At 43.0% G+C, this 21,972-nt stretch overlaps 1 protein-coding gene across 1 annotated transcript; it reads right to left on the reverse strand.

Moving 5' to 3' along the window:
- Positions 1 to 806: 806 nt before the first annotated feature.
- On the reverse strand, positions 807 to 21,377 carry igfbp3 (insulin-like growth factor binding protein 3). The gene is made up of 4 exons (XM_060916077.1): positions 20,792 to 21,377; positions 16,768 to 17,051; positions 15,780 to 15,899; positions 807 to 1,120 (listed from the first exon to the last, which is right to left on the reverse strand). The coding sequence occupies exons 1-4, from the start codon at positions 21,168 to 21,170 to the stop codon at positions 995 to 997; spliced, it is 909 nt and encodes a 302-aa protein (XP_060772060.1). The 5' UTR covers positions 21,171 to 21,377; the 3' UTR covers positions 807 to 994.
- Positions 21,378 to 21,972: the final 595 nt, after the last annotated feature.

The raw sequence follows: 21,972 nt of genomic DNA on the forward strand, positions 1-21,972 counted from the left end.
GCAACAAAACAAGACAAACACCAAGGGGGATGAATACTTTTGCATTTGGAATTATGCTGCATGCTGTAACTTTGATAAATCAGTTACTCTGTCTTCCTTCCAGCTGAACAAAACAGCTGGGAGGAAAACAGGTATCAGAAAGTCATGTAGTTATTCTCCTACATGGTTAACCTGGGTCTAAATCAGCAAGTGATCACACAAGCATATGCAGTGAATAAAAGAAAATAACTACAATTAAAAACAAAAAAAAAAAGCAAAACAAAACAACAACCCATACTGAAATGACTTTTTGAAAAAGCCCTTCAGTGTGATGAACAGGTCTTATAATAGTATAAATTTAAACACTTCCATAATGCTCTTAGACATGTTGTGAGAAATGGCCACTGTAATAGACTGGGGTAGTTGTTCAGTGAGGGACCAAAGTGCATCAAGTGCTTGTGCTTCAGATGGAGCCAATGGCAAGAGCAGGCCAACACTACTGAGCATGCCCATTTCGAGCAGTCCTGCACCAAAAGGGCAGAGACAGGACGTGATGCTACAAGAGAGACAGTGATAGTCATGGCAGTGATTTACTCAAGGCGCTTCAGTTCACCAGAAAAGAGAAAGGGCCAGCTATGCAGTTTCAGCCAAACCCATATGCTGAAGAAACGTCACACATAACCAAAAGGTAATGAAGCGCAAAGGGTAATTTAGACATTTCTTTTGTTAGTGTAATCCAAATGGTGCCCTCACTGGGCTATAATAAAAAACAGAATAGCGCAGATCTTCCCCTCCCTCCCACCCACCCACCCTCCCTGCCCCCTCTCTCGACTCGACTCCCCTGATGTGTGAAAGTGACCTGATGAGTCCCTGCTCCGGTGCATAGGTGGGGTACTCAGAAATATGGCACCGCCTTTAAAAAAATCTCCCTTTTCACCCATTTCATTGTAGATTCATACCATTCAGAGGGGCTCTTCCTCCCTCTCCCATTTTCCTCCAGTCTCTCCTGCATTTCTCATTTAGTTTCCTGGTTGGAACAGTGGACCTGGCTTTGTTCTTTGGCCTCGTAGCCTGGTAGAGGCTGTCCGTACTTGTCCACACACCAACACTGACCGCGTTTATGGCCTTTGGATGGACGACACTGTAGGGAGACAGAAAGGGAGGGGAGAAATTGGTGAGAGTATTATGTTAGAGACATGTATATGTAAAGAAAACAGCAGGGCAAAAAACACATTTCTCCCAGCAGATCTCACCCAGGTGACAGAGAGTAACACCAACACTACAAACTAGAGTGAGAGAGACGGTAAGACTGAGACGGAGAGTAAGACAGGGAAAGACTAATAATGCAATTCAAATAACAGTAATCATATTGGAATATGAAAATCGATTTAGATGTTTATGATTAATTAAAGTAAATTTTCTCTCTTTATGATTTTTGTATGACAGTATGGAAACACTGAGAAAACAAACTTTTTCACTATTTTTCATCCTCTCTCTGTCATTTTGGCTGTGAGTCAAACATGAGGCAAATCAAATATCACATCTAAAGGAAGAATGTGTTTCTGCCATTGGCTCAGTGTGTATACGTGTGTGTATATACAGTAGCAGTCAAAAGTTTGGACACACCTACTCACTCATTCATAGATTTTTTTTAATGTATTTTGACTTTTCTACATTGTAGAACAATACTGAAGACATCAAAACTATGAAATAACATATGGAACATATCTGGAATTATGGGGTAAAAAAAAAGACAAGTCGCCATTGTTTACCTTGATGACACTTTACACACTATCGGTATTACCTTAACCAGCTTCATGAGGTAGCCATGTGGAATGCTTTTTCATTAACAGGTGTGCCTCATTCATCAAAAGTTAATTAGTGCCATTTCTTGCCTTCTTAATGCATTTGAGACCAAACATTAAATAGTAAATAATAAAAAAAACAGTAAATAGCCCTATTCCACCAACGGTAGTCTTCTTCTTCTGGCTGCTCCTGTTTGTTTGGGGTTGCCACAGTGGATCTCATCTCATCTCATTATCTCTAGCCACTTTATCCTGTTCTACAGAGTCGCAGGCAAGCTGGAGCCTATCCCAGCTGACTACAGGTGAAAGGCAGGGTACACCCTGGACAAGTCGCCAGATCATCACAGGGCTGATACATAGACAACCATTCACACCTACGGTCAATTTAGAGTCACCAGTTAACCTAACCTGCATGTCTTTGGACTGTGGGGGAAACCGGAGCACCCGGAGGAAACCCATGTGGACACGGGGAGAACATGCAAACTCCGCACAGAAAGGCCCTCGCTGGCCATGGGGCTCGAACCCAGACTCTCTTGCTGTGAGGCGACAGCGCTAACCACTACACCACCGTGCCGCCCCACAGTGGATCTGCTACACAAATTAGATTTGGCTTAGGTTTTTATACTGGATGCCCTTCCTGATGCAACCCTCCCCAATCTATCCAGGCTTGGGACTGGCACTAAGTATGCACTCTCTTGTACAAGCCCAATGGCTGGGTATTTTACCTAATCTGCATGTCTTTGAACTGTGGGGGAAACCAGAGAACCCAGAAGAAACTGACACAGAAATGGGAAGAACATGCAAACTCCACTGTGACGGAGTGCCCATCACTACAGTTGAGTATGTGCTCTGACTGGCATCCTAACGAGCCTAGCTCTTTGGTGTTGTGGTCAGGGTGAAGGTTTGGCACCCTGTAGGGTTCAAGGCATGATAAGGTGACTGTTCTCTTGCTTTGCTACAGATGGTGTCAGAAGTGGGATGGCTTGCCATGAGGCCATCGGAGGTATGCCCTGTGTGTGAGCTCTATGACGGATCCGCAGGATAGGTGGCCCCTGTGTGAGGGACCCCAGAGATGGGTGAAGCATGAGTGTGTGGGGCATCCTGGTATGGGAGAAGTATGGCTGGGGGATGCATGAGGGACGCCTGTGTGCATGAAACGCGTGGGTGTGCCTCCTGAAGGGGAGGGCAGTGTGATGGAGTGCCTGTCACTACAGTTGAGTATGACCGCCATACCAATGAGCCTGGCTCTTTGGCGTTGTGGTCAGGGTGCAGGTTTGGCACCCTGCAGACCTGGGTTCAAAGCAGGATAAGGTAATTATTCTCTTGCTTTGCTACAGATGGTGTCAGAAGTGAGATGGCTTACTGTGAGGCCATCAGAGGTGTGCCATATGAAGGATCCCCAGGATAGGTGGCCCCTATGTGAGGGGCCCCAGAGATGGGTGAAGCATGAGTGTATGGGTATGGGAGAAGTATGGCTGAGGGATGCATGAAGTGCATGGGTGTGCCTCCTGAAGGGGAGGGCAGTGTGACGGAGTGCCTGTCACTACAGTTGAGCATGTGCTCTGACTGCCATATCAACGAGCCTGGCTCTTTGGTGTTGTGGTCAGGGTGCAGGTTTGGCACACTATAGACTATAATCTTTAAAAAAAAAAAAATTTAAAAACCACAGCTGTTCAAGGCGGTGGCACGGTGGTGTAGTGGTTAGCGCTGTCGCCTCACAGCAAGAAGGTCCTGGGTTCGAGCCCCGGGGCCGGCGAGGGCCTTTCTGTGCGGAGTTTGCATGTTCTCCCCGTGTCCGCGTGGGTTTCCTCCGGGTGCTCCGGTTTCCCCCACAGTCCAAAGACATGCAGGTTAGGTTAACTGGTGACTCTAAATTGACCGTAGGTGTGAATGTGAGTGTGAATGGTTGTCTGTGTCTATGTGTCAGCCCTGTGATGACCTGGTGACTTGTCCAGGGTGTACCCCGCCTTTCGCCCATAGTCAGCTGGGATAGGCTCCAGCTTGCCTGCGACCCTGTAGAAGGATAAAGCGGCTAGAGATAATGAGATGAGATGAGATGAGCTGTTCAAGGCAGTATAAGGTGACTGTTCTCTTGCTTCGCTACATCCACACAGAAAGTCCCCTGTTGGCTGTGAGGTTCAAACCTAGAACCTTCTTGATGCGAGGAGACAGTGCTAACCACTACACCACCATGCTGCCCAATTCCACAACTGTAGTAATCCATATTATGTCAAGAATGGCTCAACTAAGTAGAGAAACGAGATCCATCATTACTTTAATACATGACATGTCTTTTAATGAATAAAAATAAAGAAAACCATTGACTCAAGGCCTCTGCATGCTCGTGCGACAAGGCTTTCGCAGATAGCTTTTCGCAGACAGTTGTAATTTATTGTTGAGCGGGGATAATAGGCGTGCGCGATGTTATTCACCGGCACAACGCAAGGGGGCGCGAAGTCGCTAGGAGTGGTTGGTGGGTGTGGTTAGTGGAGTGTTTATCCTCCGGTTACTTATAATGACTAGAACTTTTTTTTTTTATAATGACTAGAACTGGAGTCGTATAGATGTACGTACTTCCTCGATCAACCGCTCTTCGTGCTGCTCCATCTTCGCTCGTATTTTTAAAAATGCCGGTCGTGAAAACAAACCAAACCGGGAAAGTAGGGAAGCGGAAGTGCATGTACAGCGGATGTAGAGTGGACCAATCAGAGCCCTCTTGTCTGCGAGGCTTCTGCGGTGGTCACAATTTTTGGGAGGTGCGCGCAGAGCGTCTGCGAAGGTGGGGGGGCTACGCAGACACTGTCTGCGATGCTCTCTGCGAGGACTGGGTTGTCAGCATAAATTGGCCTTTAGAAGGCATGTAAAAACTTTTGCCTGGTACTGTAGGTGTATGTGTGTGTTTGACTCAGCTACATTTGTCTATTTGCATGTGTTGCATTGATTCTTAGGCCATGTGGAAATACGACAAGCTACTCCAGGCCAGCATGACCTCATTGGAAACTGCAGCAATGCTACTGGAGATGTAAACAAAATTTTAACTATTACTTTACCTGTTAAGAATTATTTCATAAGAAATGCTGAATGACGTTGATTAATTGCAATGAGAATAGAAAACTTATCATCTTACATCTGCAACAAGAAACGTACTTCCTTAAAAGCAGGATCCTTTCATTAATTTACCATTTTACTGCCTTCTATGGCACATGTGTCAGGAATTTTGAAAATGATGCATGACAATATATGTGGTAAGTAAGGAATAAAACACAATGGGGTGATGTGTTACCATCGTCCGGAAGCACAATAACAGCACATCCCAAAGTGTTTTGTCCTTCACCAGCCTCTCTTTTTTTCTCTCTCCTGGCATTAATAATAATAATAATAATAATAATAATAATGCCACTTGTAATGCTACAAAGAAACCAGAAAGCACAATGTTCTGAAGATCTGCCTGTGGTGAAAAACCCACTGACTGTTACAAAGTGCTGACACCTGAGACTACTTCCATAAATGTTAAATAAATATCTCATTACAGAAACATCTCCATAACCATTAGACATTTTTCTTTGTTAAATAACATGTTTAATTCAATTATTATTATATTTAGATGATTATGGATTGACCACCACACAAGTCCCTGTAAACGAGTTACGGAAATGGTAACATTTTAAAGCAAGCCCACTGATATTCTGTAAATCTGGGATTTGTGTTGCTGCTATTATAGAAAATTACTTTATAACTACTGACCAATCAGATTTGAGCCTTCAGTAGTGTTGTGATCGGGCTTGTAGTACTCGAGTCCAGGGCTCGGATTTGAGTCCGACTCGTGCCCTAATTTTAAGGACTTGTGACTCGACTTGGACTTGAGCACTGATGACTCGGACTTGGACTCAGACTCGTGCATTAACTGTATTAGGAATCGGAAAATGGAGACTGGGACTTGGAGTTTTTCTTTATTTTTTTGTAACATGCCATAATAATTTGGCATAAGATATTTATATCTACATTAATTTTGTACTAATTTTGTGCAAGAGTGTCACACCTGTGTGCATTGGCACGTGCATCAGATACACTCTCGGGCATGCTCTGGACAGCATGCATGCCAAGCGGACTCTCACGTGTGCGGCGTAAATAACTTGCACCTGCACAGGATTAAGGCGCAATCAGCACACAGATATAAAAACTGTGAAAACGCACTTACTTTGCGAAGTATTGAGTTGCATTGCTGACACATTACCGAGCCTTATTTCTTTCTGATCCCTGATTTCCTGTTTCTCATCTTTGATTCAGCTGAGTCTACGATCGCCTGTTTGTGTCTCGCTCGACCTATTGCCCGTTTCACTGTTTTATGATTTTGCCTGCTGTTCTGGATTGTTTACCATCTTCACTTGTATTAATAAACATACCTTCTGCACTTACATCTGTCTCGCAACCATCTCTGACAGAATACTTCACACTCCCTGACAAAGAGAATGCACATTCACCTGTTCATACGTCATGTTCAGGGACAAACTAATGTTAATGGTGCGGTTGGAGTCTTGAACTCGACTCGGATCAATAATGGACTCGATTCGAATTTTTTTTAATGACTTGGACTTGAATCTGACTTGAACACTGTGGACTCGAGACTAGTCTCGGACTCAAGGTTTAGTGACTCGACTACAACACTGGTTGTGATGTAATAAATCATAGACAGCATTTAGATGTGTGTATTCTTAATCAAATAAAAGAAAAGCTGGACTCGCTGATTCTAGGAATGTAAACAAGGAAATACAGGCCAGACAAGATTTTGTAGGTAAATACAAAATACAAAAATGGTATCTGTAACTTCGTTTAAAACAAATGAGTGATTTGTCCATAGAATAACAACCACCAAACTAACCAATGAAATACAAGCGAAAGGCTTACGGTACATCTGAGCAAATTAGCAATATGGTAGTATAATACGGTTTTGTGCATGAATCAAACACGTTTGAAGAATAAAAATGAAACATCACCTGATATCAGGTTTTCTGGTAAATATATATATATATATATATGTTATTTACCAGCTGGGAGGACCGTATTGTGAAATACCGTGACCGAGGTCTTGAAAGTACTGACCGAGGCCCTCTGGGCCGAGGTCAGTATTCAAGGCTGAGGTCACGGTATTTCACCATACGGACCGACCTTAAGCTGGTAAATAATATATTTATTTTTTTCTTTACCAAATTCTAACAGAAAATGAGAGCGCCCAAAAGGGAAAACCGAGCCAAACCGCCATTTTGAATCCTCATTCACGGCTGTGATGCAAATGGCTTCCTCCTCGGTATACAAGTGCACTTCCATGGCAGGAAAAAAACTACATTTTGCCGCCTATGTAGTCCCCTATTTATACAAAATTGAGTCATTCAGGATTCAGCCATGTTTTTGCTCGGCAGTAGCAACAGTTACAGGTTTTAAGATTTCTCCTGAAATGTTTTCTTTTATTTCTTCTTCCTCAGGGTAGTAAAACTCGCTTTCGCTGTGAACACTGTCGTTATTGCTATCCATGCTGTAAAATTAATGCTATTCTCCTGAGAAATGCTGGCAAAAATTTATAAGATTTTTGATAATCGTATAAATAAATCTTATAAAAAAAAAAAAAGATAAATGTTGACAAAAAAATGCTACTATGTTTGTTGTTGTGAACGAGCGAGTCGCCAGAGGTCTGTAACTGGGGTACGTAACTGGAGTCCGTATCGGAGGATACAGACCTGCTCGCCAGCCAATCAGAGCACAGGATTTGATGGAAACCAGACCGCGAAAAAAATAGAGGATATTACACAGTTGCATGAAGATATGAAGTTTATCTTCAAGTGGTGAACATATTCACGAGAGAGTGATGTGAACAAGTGAAAATATTTTCAACATAAGATAAGCTTCATATCTTCGTAACACTGTGTAATGTTATTTATATTAAATGGACATGTCTACAAAAAAAAAATTACACAAGTTAATCAAAAGAATTGTAATTTTGAACCAGTTCGCCATTTTCACAATGCGCATCAAGTCAGTGGGGAAACACTGGGAGTGACATCATCAAAACGAAATATCAGGAATTATTATACATACAGGCCACTTTTTCGATGGAATAAAAATGTGTTCTATTCCCTTCTATTGGGTTCCATTCATTTGGTTTGATAGCATGCAATATTGTTAGCATATCGCTTATCCTACGTGTATTAGCCACTCTACCCAATGGAGAATGAGCATTGAATATGGATTACAATATTGCATGTTGTCAAGACAATGTGACATCATGCATCAGAGCTGATATGAATATCCAATGACAAAATTTTTCTGCTGCACATGCACAGAACCATTTCTTTGTCTTCTGGGAAAGAAAAAGAGGCTAATCCAGTGCTACTGCTAGGATTGGCTATGCTATAATTAAGCACAAAATAAATAAACTGAAAACTGAAACTGAAGACGCGCTGAACACCCAAAAGGCTACCAAAACTTCATTATACATTCTTCACGTATATTTATAAGAGAAAAACATACCAGTGGTCATCGAAAAACTGGAAAAGAGAAACATAGAAAATGTAAAACTTCCACGCTAGTGTGCGACTGTGACAATTTTTAAACAAACATGGCCGCGAGGTTTGCTTTTTTAAATGAGGATGATTTTGCGAGAATTTTGGCTGTCAGGTTGCTCTATTGTGTGTAGTTGTTAATGTTGATTTTAAAAGTAGCTAAATAAATTACATTGGGAAATGAATACTTAAGTCTGAGTGAAAAATACTGTGATGAGCATGCGTGGAAGAAGAGTCTGGAGACAGAAATCTTAGTTTCTCGGTCGTTAGCCTGTGCTACTTGCTCTTGATAGCATTCCTTTATTAGCATTCACTAACGCTACTGATTAATGCTATACTGGCTGGAAGGTGACTTCACTGCCTCAGTGACAGCGTTAACTCGTGGGTAAGCTAGCACTGGCCTTCGCTAACACTACTGATGAATGCTACACCGGCTGGAAGGTGACTGCACTGCCGCACTAACAGCGCTGCGTCGCAAGTAAGCTAGCATTGGCCTTCAAGAATGCTGATATGAAGAGAGTGTGTATGTATTATAATAATAATAATAATAATAATAATAAAACTGACTGGCTTTTTTCATGGTATATCATATATATTCCATTCAACAAGCATGCTATTGAACTCGTCTTCGACTTGTTTAGTATCATGCTATCTGAATGGAATATATCTGATAGACCACTCAACGCCAGCCAATATTATTTAAATATATCACTCAGATCCGCGATGCATTTCCTATGAAAAATACGAGTTTTTCAACACGAGAAGATAAACTTCATATCTTCAACCAACGTGAGTTTCTTTTTATTATATAAACACATTTACAAACAAAAAAGTACCCAAATTTATCAAAACAATTCATCGATTTACTCACAAGTAACATATACAGATTTATGTCATGGTTTTGGTTATCCATGTCCCAGATGTAGCTCATATGAAAAATACAAGTAGTGTATTTTCCAGTAAAACACTTGTGTCATATATATATATATATATATATATATATATATGTGTGTGTGTGTGTGTGTGTGTGTGTGTGTGTGTGTGTTTTAATAAAGAAAGTTTTCACCTTAGCTTGCTGAAATCTTAGTTTATTACTTGTGCAGTCAACTACAACCCCGATTCCAAAAAAGTTGGGACAAAGTACAAATTGTAAATAAAAATGGAATGCAATAATTTACAAATCTCAAAAACTGATATTGTATTCACAATAGAACATAGACAACATATCAAATGTTGAAAGTGAGACATTTTGAAATTTCATGCCAAATATTGGCTCATTTGAAATTTCATGACAGCAACACATATCAGAAAAGTTGGGACAGGGGCAATAAGAGGCTGGAAAAGTTAAAGGCACAGAAAAGGAACAGCTGGAGGACCAAATTGCAACTCATTAGGTCAATTGGCAATAGGTCATTAACATGACTGGGTATAAAAAGAGCATCTTGGAGTGGCAGCGGCTCTCAGAAGTAAAGCTGGGAAGAGGATCACCAATCCCCCTAATTCTGCGCCGACAAATAGTGGAGCAATATCAGAAAGGAGTTTGACAGTGTAAAATTGCAAAGAGTTTGAACATATCATCATCTACAGTGCATAATATCATCAAAAGATTCAGAGAATCTGGAAGAATCTCTGTGCGTAAGGGTCAAGGCCGGAAAACCATACTGGGTGCCCGTGATCTTCGGGCCCTTAGACGGCACTGCATCACATACAGGCATGCTTCTGTATTGGAAATCACAAAATGGGCTCAGGAATATTTCCAGAAAACATTATCTGTGAACACAATTCACCGTGCCATCCGCCGTTGCCAGCTAAAACTCTATAGTTCAAAGAAGAAGCCGTATCTAAACATGATCCAGAAGCGCAGACGTCTTCTCTGGGCCAAGGCTCATTTAAAATGGACTGTGGCAAAGTGGAAAACTGTTCTGTGGTCAGATGAATCAAAATTTGAAGTTCTTTATGGAAATGAGGGACACCGTGTCATTCGGACTAAAGAGGAGAAGGACGACCCAAGTTGTTATCAGCGCTCAGTTCAGAAGCCTGCATCTCTGATGGTATGGGGTTGCATTAGTGCGTGTGGCATGGGCAGCTTACACATCTGGAAAGACACCATCAATGCTGAAAGGTATATCCAGGTTCTAGAGCAACATATGCTCCCATCCAGACGACGTCTCTTTCAGGGAAGACCTTGTATTTTCCAACATGACAATGCCAAACCACATACTGCATCAATTACAGCATCATGGCTGTGTAGAAGAAGGGTCAGGGTACTGAACTGGCCAGCCTGCAGTCCAGATCTTTCACCCATAGAAAACATTTGGCGCATCATAAAACGGAAGATACGACAAAAAAAGACCTAAGACAGTTGAGCAACTAGAATCCTACATTAGACAAGAATGGGTTAACATTCCTATCCCTAAACTTGAGCAACTTGTCTCCTCAGTCCCCAGACGTTTACAGACTGTTGTAAAGAGAAGAGGGGATGTCTCACAGTGGTAAACATAGCCTTGTCCCAACTTTTTTGAGATGTGTTGTTGTCATGAAATTTAAAATCACCTAATTTTTCTCTTTAAATGATACATTTTCTCAGTTTAAACATTTGATATGTCATCTATGTTCTATTCTGAATAAAATATGGAATTTTGAAACTTCCACATCATTGCATTCCGTTTTTATTTACAATTTGTACTTTGTCCCAACTTTTTTGGAATTGGGGTTGTATAAAAGGCCTGGCTAGGTATGTTTATCCATCACACAGGATAAACACAAAGATCATTAATGGTAAAGATACAGATAAAAATGAAGGATTAGACCATAATTCATGCAATTAATTGCTAATAGTGGGGCTGTTGTATGATAATCATTCCCATATCCAAGAAAACCTGAATTCTCCATGGTGGAGAGGCTGTAGCATATACTAGTGATGGAAGTAGGTGGTTATCACCTACAGCATGGAAAGACACTGCGGTCTCGTTGGAGTCCATAAGCCGAGACCCAGTCTCCGACCAAGACCCACTAATGAGACCCAGATCTAGACCAAGGCTACGTTTATGTGGTCTCAAGAGCCAGCTACTCTCCAACTCAGCCTGGTAATTTTAACAAATTGTGCACATACCCTGAACACACACACACACACACACACACACACACACACACACACACACACACACACACACACACACACAAAACTGTGTGCACATATGAGGGCTGAATATACAGTGTATACTGGCTTGAGTGGTGTCTTTATAATTTTAATGAAAAAGTGTAAGGGTATATTTGGCTCTGCTAAAACATTTGCCCTACACAGTTAAAGAGCTGTCAGACTATTTTAGGAAACTGGTACCGATTAAAAGTCATCTGGAGCTTATTACACACACACACACACACACACACACACACACACACACACACACAGGGGTGGTTCATTTACAGAAATTAACGCACATTGAGAAATAGACAAGGCAAAGGTGAATTTCCCAATGAAAGTGTGTGCAGATTATTTGAGAGAGAGAACGAAATGGAGAGAGAGAGAGAGAGAGAGAGAGAGAGAGAGAGATCAAAGAGACTTTTACTGAGAGAGGACCAAATTAAAATACCTCAAGCAGAACAAGAGCAGTTTGGGAAATAAAACGTAGCATTCAGTCTGTCCTCTTCATCCTTTAATCATTCCTTTCTCTCTGCATCTTCTCTGCATATTTTCTTCCCTCCCTCCTCATCTCATCTCATCTCATTACACATTCTTAACCCCCATTTTTTTTTATCATCATGCCTGATCTTTTGCAATAAATAATTAAAAAAAAATCTCACAGAGCAAAGAGCATGAGAAGGAAAAGTTAGAGGGACAAAGGACGATTACTGGGCGAGAACAAGAGCGCTTCTGGTAGTAAAATGCATGCGTGCATCTGGAGTGTGTGTTACACAGAGCTTTCTGTGTCTCGAACTGCTTCAGTCTGAATGAGGACTGGAATGACTTTGACTTCTCTGGGCCAGAATCTGTGTCTGTGACATTTCTATCAACACGTATGCTTCAAAAAGTGCTATTCTGAGGTCTCGGCTGTAAACTCTGCTATACTGACATCTCAGAGGGCAAACCTGACCTTGTATGTATTGAGTGTGTGCGTGTACAGTATGTGAGAGCTCAAATGTGTGTTTTATGCATCACAAATCAAGCCTTAACCACTGCAGGTCCATAACGTTGCCTGTATGAGCAGCAGGAAGGCCAGGAGGACGTTAAAAGCAACCACAGCCTAGACACACACAAATAAAATGCAAACACACATACCCAATGTGCAGGTTAACATCTGCACGTGAATATGATCAGTGTTTTTTTTTTTTTCCTGTCCAGACCTTACCCTGGACTATATATGTACTGTGAGTCAATTTGTGCACAAGTTCTACTTGAACATGTGTATACAGTTTTGTGTAACTACTGTCCATGAAGTATATGATCACTGAAGGCACACAACAACAAGTCCATGTGGATATATGCAGGAAAAAGAGACTGAGAGAAAGCAAGACCCAGTAGAGCTGGAGAAGTAGACAGAGGCACTCTGCACACTATCTGGAGTGTGTTTGTGTCTGTGTATTTGTGCACAGCCCATTCCCAGCGTGTCTTGCAGTTCACACCTCCCTCTCTTCTCATCTTTCTCACTGCATCACTGAGATCTCATTCAGTGTGAAAGCAGCACTAGAGACGGCCTTGGGTGAGCCAGCGGGTCGGGGGGTAGTATTTGTCTCCAGCCCAACAAGAATACTCGCTGCCTGGGGCAAAGATGAGCGTGGCCTTGGGGGGTTCAGTGGGTGGAGGGTGGAGGATGGGGGCCAGCATACCTCGCCTCTACTTGCACACTAAGCCAATTCATATAATCAGAGCTAAAATTACCCTGGACTCGACTGTGCCCTCCAAGGGAAAAGCTTCCAACACACACACACACACACACACACACACACACACACACACACACACACACACACAGTCATTACCAATCTTATTCTGGTGGGGTGGAGGAGGAGCCCCAAGTACTCAGGATATCTGGAGTTGTGCTTACTTGTGTTTATATGAAGCAGCCAGTGTGTATTCCTGTGTCCCTCTTCTTTTTCCTTCATTAAAATATCTGAATTTTATTTAAACATGTTAGCATAGCTAGCCAGCTCGTTCATATTTATCACAAGTAGATTCCAATGGCATGTGGATTCGATCAACTGGCTACACTAAATTGCCCATAGGTGTGAATGTCAGTGTGAATGGCTGTCTGTCTCTCTGTGATAGACTGGAGACCTGTCCAGGGTGGACCCCGCCTCTCACGCAGTGTCAGCTGGGATTGGCTCCAGTTCACCCACGACCCACAATGAATAAGTGGTACAGAAAATGAATGAATGAATATGGCTGTATGTTGACTGATCTAAAGTAGCATTTAAAGATAAGAAGACCTTGGAGTTCAGAAGACTACTCAGAGGTCCAGAGTATCCATCCATTATCCATAACCACTTATCCTGTGCAGGGTCACAGGCAAGCTGGAGCCTTTCCCAGCTGACTATGGGCAAGAGGCGGGGTACACCTTGGACAAGTTGCCAGGTCATCACAGGGCTGACACATAGAGATAAACAACCATTTACACTCTCAGTCAATTTAGAGTCACCAATTAGCCTAACCTGCATGTCTTTGGACTGTAGGGGAAACCAGAGCACCCAGAAGAAACCCATGCAGACACAGGGAGAACATGCAAACTCCACACAGAAAGGCCCTCATCAGCCACTGGGCTTGAACCCAGAACCTTCTTGCTGTGAGGCAACAGCGCTAACCACTACACCATTGTGCCACCCATGTCCAGAGTAGGAATTCTGAATTGAGAGGGTGTTTTCTCTGGTTTTTCCTGGTTGGAGTTTTAGGATTACAAGTTACAACTTCTAGTAAAATTCAGCATGTGGGATGCCATGACCTAATGGTTAGAGAGTGAGCTTTGGGACCAAAAGGTTGCTGGTTCACTTCCCTGGATTAGCAGGAATGACTGAAGTGCCCTTGAGCAAAGCACCTAGCTCTCCAGGCTGATCTGGGTATGTTATATGTTTCTCTGGATAAGATCATCTGCTAAATGCTGTTAATGTAATGTAATTCAGCACAAGTGATTTCTTTAAGCATAAAACTTAGAACTATTTTGAACATCAATACTATTAGCCTTGTTAACCAGCTAGCTCGAGAAGTACACAGGTTCTTCAGCAAAAGATTTCCGAGTACCACATCATGCTCTAATAAAAAAGCTGTAGAGGCTATTTTTGGCATCTCTTAACAGAGCTCCATTTACCAGCCTTTATCCCTTTTGGACTGAAGTACTTAGAAAATCTCCAATCGTATTGAAATAAGCCACTGAAGCGTTAGTAATCACTTACAAATCGGGTACCACCGTGCCACCCGATCAACAAATGTGATTTGTAAGTGATTACTAACGCTTGCTCACATCGGATGGTGCAGTGATTAGCACTGTTGCCTCACAGTGAGAAGGTCTTGGGTTCAAGCCCAGTGACCGACGGGGGCCTTTCTGTGGGGAGTTTGCATGTCCTCCCAGTGCCTGTGTAGGTTTCCCCAACAGTTCAAAGACCTGGGGTGGCCTTGGGCTGAAATGCCCTTGAGCAAGGCACCTAACCCCTAACTGCTCCCTGGGTGCTGTAATATACCTGTCCACTGCTCTGGGTATGTGCACGTGCTTAGTGTTCACTGCTTCAGATGGGATAAATGCAGAGAGGAATTTCACTGTGCTTGTGTGTGCATGTGACAAATAAATGTTTCTTCTTTGTGGGCACAGGGGTACTTTTGTCATGTGTTGTTTTTTATAGCACAGAGCATGTACTCGTGCATTTGAGTGAGGACACGAGTGAGAGCATGTACTAACAGCTTTGCGTTATGTCATCGATTCTGTTTGTTGTCTCATGTCAACTCTGGACATGAAACTGACTGTCTTTTATTCTCTTTCCCTCCCTCAATCTGTCTTTGCATGAGTGGGAGAAGAAATGCTGTCAGGTCAGTTTAATACAGCTGAATGTCAGTAATCAAGCGTGCTCTACCAGTGCCAGTTCATCGAGCTCAGTAGAAGTGTCTTTATCGGTAATTCTACAGGCTTCCTGTTCCGTAAACTACTGAATAATCCTGTTTGCCCAAATTCACCTAACCCAAACACCCCAATTAAACATGCTCAGACCTAAACTCTGACTCATTCTTTTTACGGGGGAGGAGGGTGTGCGTGTGTCTGTGTGTGTGTGTGTGTGGGGGGGGGGGGGGGGGGGGAGTGGGGAGGTGGGGTGTAGTCACTACATGACTCATACATCTCCAAAAGCCCCTGATTTCCCCCATCAACATCCTCTTCCTTCTCACAAGCCCAGATGCAGCCTGGCACAGATGCAGCTCGTTATTTACGATAATATTTTAGCTGGTGTCCATGGCAGCACTCACCTGTTTCTTCTTGTAGAAGCCTTTCTGATCACAATTAGGAATGCGAAAAACTCGAGGGTTTATCACGCTGGATATCCTAAGACTCTTCAAAATGCTTTCCATTTCTCGGCGACACGGGCCCTTCAAACAAACAAACGCACCAAAAAATCAGTCCAGATTATAAAATCAAACATGCGATCTTAGAAATGATACAAACTCTTGGTTTGTGTCTCTTTATTTATTTATTTTTTTCATGGCAGACACATCCAGGCTTCTCGACACTGAGCAGCAAAACGAGAGCTGTCCTCTGGTAAGGATTTCAAATATAAAGAAGCAATATGCCCATTTCTAGCCCAGCTTTCATCTGTGGTTTTTTTTTTTTAGTCACGCTTCATCCAAATATACTACCTGAACACACCTCTCTCTGTAGCTACAGAGCTCACATCACACAGAGTACTCTGTGAAAAAAAAAAAAAAAAAACCTTTTCAGAGGGTCGTCTTCAAAATTATGAATAAATATATTGTTAGAATGGATTTGTACAGCACTTCTTTGTAAATTTTTATGGATTTATTTTTGAAAAGAAAAACCGACTTCCATTTTTGAGTTTTCTTGATATATTCATAGCGCATTCCAGCTTCATGGGCCTTTCCTGTGTCACCCAATACAGCCCTGCTGTAAACGAGAAAAGGGATGGCTGCACTCTACGTGACCTCAGGCCATGAACAGCATGTGGCACAGCTGGGACTGCAATCTTCAAGCAATCTATAAACCGGAAGAGTCCTTCTCTTTCCTGACTCGCTTGCTGATCAAGTTAAAATCTCAAATATTGTAAATATGTCAAATATGGAATTTCCTCATGATCAGAGTTGGTGTTCAGTGATGAGCCTGAGCCAATGCAACACTGCAGAACTGTGCTTATGTGCTCCAATTCCATGCCCACACACAAACAGTTTCCCACTTTATTCTTGACCATCTCTGACCTGCTGCCAGGAGGTAAAAAGCACTTACATACTCGGTCTCTCTTTTGGATGCCAGGCTGAAATTGTGGATATCAGGGTGGACTCCCTTGACCACTGGCTCCACTTTCTGCATCTGTTTTTGCTTAAACTCCTCCATCTGGATCATGATGAGCTTAGTGTGCAGCAGAGACCCTTTAGGATCCAGCTCTGTTCTGTGCAGACCCTCTTCAACCCCTGAACCTGTTGCTGTGTCCTGCACCACCTCAGTGCCCATGCTGACTGCTGCAATGGTAGTGGTAGGCAGATGTTCCTCTACAGGTTCCTCAGGGTGATCTGAAGCATGGGAGAGGAGTAAAGGCCAGTGTTAGACAACATGTACAAAAAGATTCATCACACTTTTAAAGGGTAGGTAGGACAGCATAACTCCAAAAGGTCGAAGTGGGGTTTTAATAGTACTCCCGGCTCTAAGCATTAAGGATTAGCTGCTATTTTGCTTGCAAGTTCCCAGCAACTGAGCTAGAGAATCCAAACTTTGGTGTAACTGGCTCAAGTGTGTGCTTTCTTGAATAATATTGCAGTTGAATTTGAATAGTGTCAATATTATCATTTTATTTCTGAACAGATCAACACTCAGGAAAGACAGGACGTTTCTAGGAAGAGAGTTGTGTCTCAGCCATCACAACCATAATTTACAAATTTTGTAATCATTACAAGTGACTGAAATAAAAAAAAACAGACCAATCCTAAAGTCACCTGACCACGTAAACAGATATGACTGCGATGCAACGACAGACGGAAGAACGTGGGGGGAGTGGAAGAACTGAGTAAAAGAAACTTTAATCCCAAAGTGGGTGTAAGAATTGTGGTTAGGTCCGAATTATAGCATCAGCAGATAAACCATGTCCTTGTTAACAATGACATAACGACAACAATAACAACAACAGAAACATCAACTCCAACATAAACAACACAATACATACCTAACAGGTTTCAGTGACAATGTATAATCAGAGACAAGGGCACTGAAATCATAGTAATAACCTACTTTCTCTGTTTGACCCACTATAATTACACTAGAAATAGAAATGAAAGTCATATCCAGGGTAGAAGGGTTCAATGGAGCAACATCTAATTCTGGACTCTGCAAAACATCAATATTTAACCCAAATGTAAACTCTTGTAAGTTTTTGTGGCCTATTCCATAAACACATTTGCCATTTTTTTCTATTTAAGAAAACAAACACTTGACCTCATGCATTTGGTCAGTCCCAGTAAACAGGTAAACAGTTTAACATACACTATAAACACAAGTAAATGTGTACAACAGAGAGAGAGAGAGAGAGAGAGAGAGAGAAGCGAAAAGAAAAGACAAGACCAAACACGGGACCAAAATGAATAATATGAGATGAGTTATTGATAATATATTTCTGCATATTCCGATCCAGTCCAGTTATGCACCAGGAAAAACAAAAAACAAGACATGATTTGGGGTGGAGCATAAAGTATCAAGGAGACACAGCCCTGCTCGCTGGTTGGAGGAGATATGTAATTACCATAAAATGTGGTATGATGGGAAAGGAGGACGGGAAAGACTAAAATTAAAGAGGAGAAGGAGAGAATATGAGGTAAGGCAATACTGTAAAACAGCTGGCTCCCCGAAACTGCTTTTTAAAAGTGACTCTGTATCCTAACAATAGTTTTTGTGTGTCACATTGTCATAGCTGATTGCTTCAACACAACACTTGTGGCTACATCAGATGGCTGCATAGTGGACTGGGATGGGGGGGTATTGATGTCAGATCTGTCTAAAAACACCAACGCGCATATGGGATTTTGTTTTTATATCTTGGTGGGGACCAAATTTCCCCACAAGGATAGATATGCCCTATTTGTCGCTGGGTCATTTGGCTGGTCCCTATATGGAAAGCTCCTCAAGCAGCTTTTATTAAATCGAATACCTAAGAGCTGAAATGTTTCTTTCTGGTTACTGAAGTTAAGGGTTAGGGTTTAGGATTAGATTAGGGTTAGGTTTAGGTATAGCGTTAATTAGCTGCAGTATTTATTAATTATGTCGACGGAAGGTCCTCACTAGGAGAGTAAGACACAGTGTAAGTACCGGTGTGAAATGTTGCCTCAGTAATACTGTATGCATGCTAAGTGTTTATGCTTTCTGACTCATGCAGCACATATTTACAAGCACAAGGCTGTAGTCTCGTGCACATCATGATCATGCTTCACATTCTTCATTTACTCCAAGAGTGTTAGACTTCAATAACCTTATCCAGATCAGGGCTGCAAATGCTTTTGGTATAGAAAAAAAGAAAAGATAATGCATAACAAATCAGTCAGAAAGTGGAATATTCATGGAGTATATAAGAAAAAAAAAATGGCGGGTGGCACGGAGGTGTAGTGGTTAGCACTGTCGCCTCACAGCAAGAAGGTCTGGGTTCGTGCCCTGTGGCCGGCGAGGGCCTTTCTGTGTGGAGTTGCATGTTCTCCCCGTGTCCGCGTGGGTTTCCTCCGGGTGCTCCGGTTTTCCCCACAGTCCAAAGACATGCAGGTTAGGTTAACTGGTGACTCTAAATTGACCGTAGGTGTGAATGTGTGTGTGAATGGTTGTCTGTGTCTATGTGTCAGCCCTGTGATGACCTGGCGACTTGTCCAGGGTGTACCCCGCCTTTTGCACTACTCCTTCACTGCCTTATCTTTTTCTCTTTATATATATTTTGCTGCTGTAACAATGTAAATTTCCCCTTATGGGATAATAAAAGGCTATCTATCTATCTATCTATCTATCTATCTATCTATCTATCTATCTATCTATCTATCTATCTATCTATGAGGTGCAACAACATTAATTCAAGGGTGCGCGTGCGCACACACACACACACACACATCCATGTTTTGAATGTTGGACTGATTACGCCAAGAGAACACACTGATCCGCGGTTGTTTGTGTGTGTGTGTGTGTGTGTGTGTGTGTAGGATGTTGTCCCCGATGTGTGTCTGTCTAGGTGAGCTCTCGAGCAGATCAACAGGAGAGTGTCATTCACAAACACGCGCACGCACGCACGCGCACACAGTGCAGTGATCTCCGCTCCACTCTAAAAATACGTGCACGCGGCGTTTTTAACGATCGGGTTGGAGTGGCCAAACTTTAGCGCGCGCGCACCCTGTGTACACGCAGACAGCGCGGCTTCTCCCTCCCGAACACACACACACACCAGCATAGAGGGCTCGCTGTAGCGCTCGGCCTCGGACGTGAGAGAACAACGGTGCCAGTGTGGAGCTGTGAAACGGAGGCTGCAGCGAGGGACTGACTGCACTATCGGCCAGCCATGTGGTGCACAGGAGTCACTGAAGTAGAGCCACTGTGATATGGAGAGCAAATCTTGGCTATAGCGTTCAGAATAAATAAATCATCTCTGTTTGTTTCCATGCATGCGATCACAAAGCGTTCCTCTGCAGCCCCCAATACAACCAACCCTAAGAGCTGGGTTATAGCCCGGGGCCAAATAACTGCATTCATCACAGGAGAGTAAACTGGGAACCCAGGAACACTGATGAACAACCAATCAGGTTTAATCATAGGGTGGCAAAGACTGCTCTCAGAGGCGGTACCATTTATGCTTCATTAGGACATCAGGACATTAGCACAAGAGTGCGTTTGCACAGTATTTGACTTTGCATTTCTTCCTTTGTGCACAATGAATGAATGAATGAACAGGTTAATTAGTATTGGATTGATGTTTGGACTCAGTAGATTTGGTTACCATATGATTTAATAAATATAAGAATAACAGATGATGCTAGAGCACTAGTGAGTTTGGGTGGCAGCTTGTGCATCTGAAAAAAATTTATATATATATATATATATATATATATATATATATATATATAAATTTTGAATACTAATTGAGTCCGAACTGGTTCAACTTTGCAAATGTGATTTGTGAAGAAACAAGAAATGGAAAGGTTGTGTAGAGATAAAGATAAATAACAGATACTGAGGAGAAAAACAAACAAACAAATAAATAAACAAATCAGAGAATTAATGACATTCGGGCGCTTACCGACGGTCACCGGGGGTTTTCTGTCCGTAGCTCTGGTGCACACACACCTTCCCTCCAGCAGCGCCTGCAGCGGTTTGCTCTCACCGGGCCGGTGTTGACATTTCAGTCCGGCGCCGCAGCGTCCCGTGTACACGCCGCACGCCTGGCCCTCGCGCAGCGCACACGTCAGACAGCAGCCGCAGCCCGGCTCGCGCACCCTCTCGGTGCAGTCACGTGGCAGCGGCTTGCACTGACCGAGCGCACCGGAGTCACACGGCTCACAGCGCACCACGGGCCCCGCAGCGTGCACCGTGCGGGAAAGAGCCGCAAACAGCGCCGTCAGCCAGAGCGCGCGCGCCCGCGGAGTCGCCATCGAGCCAAGCCGGAATAAGGTCTTCATGATCTCGTGCACGCGGGTTGGGTTGGGTTGGGATGGGATGGGATGGGATGGGATGAATGGGGAGGCGACGCTGGAACGGTGATCGGTAGGTTATATGGAAATGCTGTAGCCCTCACAAGCCGCTAAATGTCGCGGGGCAGAACCGGGGATGAGCGGGATGTCGCGTCGGGTTTGACTCGAGCGTAGAACCCGGCTGAGCAGCGAGGTCTCTCCATCTGTAAGTGTGATTTGCTGGAAACTTCAGGTTTTATACAGGCAGGGGGAGAAAAAGCACGGGCAACAAGTCACTCCCCTCGGTATGAATTATGTAGACCGCACTGGGTCTTAAGGGACCGCGCACATCCTTCACAGTCACTCAGTGTGGAGCGAACAACACAATGAGACATCAGCAGCTCCAAGAACTGTAAACCGTGCCCGGTTTCAAGAGCTTGTTTTGAGCCAGACACTAGAACTGCTCTTGTGTGGAATATGACAGAGTGATCTCACCTTGGCTGCTTATACACACTCATAGAACTTGGATGACAGGAATTTCCTGCTACCTATTTATTTATTCATTCATTTATTTTTGTTTTTTAATTTGCACACACCTAAATCCTGATCTTGAGCATAAATTGCAAAGGATGTGAGTGTGAATGGTTGTTCGTGTCTATATTAGCTCCAGGCTTGTAGTACTTGAGTCCAGGACTTGGACTTGGGTCCGACTCATGCCCTAATTTTAACGATTCATGACTTGACTCGGACTTGGAGACGAGGAGTCGGTTTTTTTCTTTATTTTTTGTAACATGCCATAATAATTTGGCAT

Source organism: Neoarius graeffei, chromosome 3 (genome assembly GCF_027579695.1).
Source record: "Neoarius graeffei isolate fNeoGra1 chromosome 3, fNeoGra1.pri, whole genome shotgun sequence".
In the NCBI taxonomy this organism is placed as follows: Eukaryota; Metazoa; Chordata; class Actinopteri; order Siluriformes; family Ariidae; genus Neoarius; species Neoarius graeffei.

Coding starts and splice junctions, on each gene's coding strand:
- igfbp3 (XM_060916077.1), bottom strand. CDS start 21,170: ATGAAGACCTTATTCCGGCTTGGCTCGATGGCGACTCCGCGGGCGCGC. Junction 17,052..20,791: donor AAAACCCCCGGTGACCGTCG/GTAAGCGCCCGA, acceptor CCCATGCTTCAG/ATCACCCTGAGGAACCTGTA. Junction 1,121..15,779: donor GCTTCTACAAGAAGAAACAG/GTGAGTGCTGCC, acceptor GTCTCCCTACAG/TGTCGTCCATCCAAAGGCCA.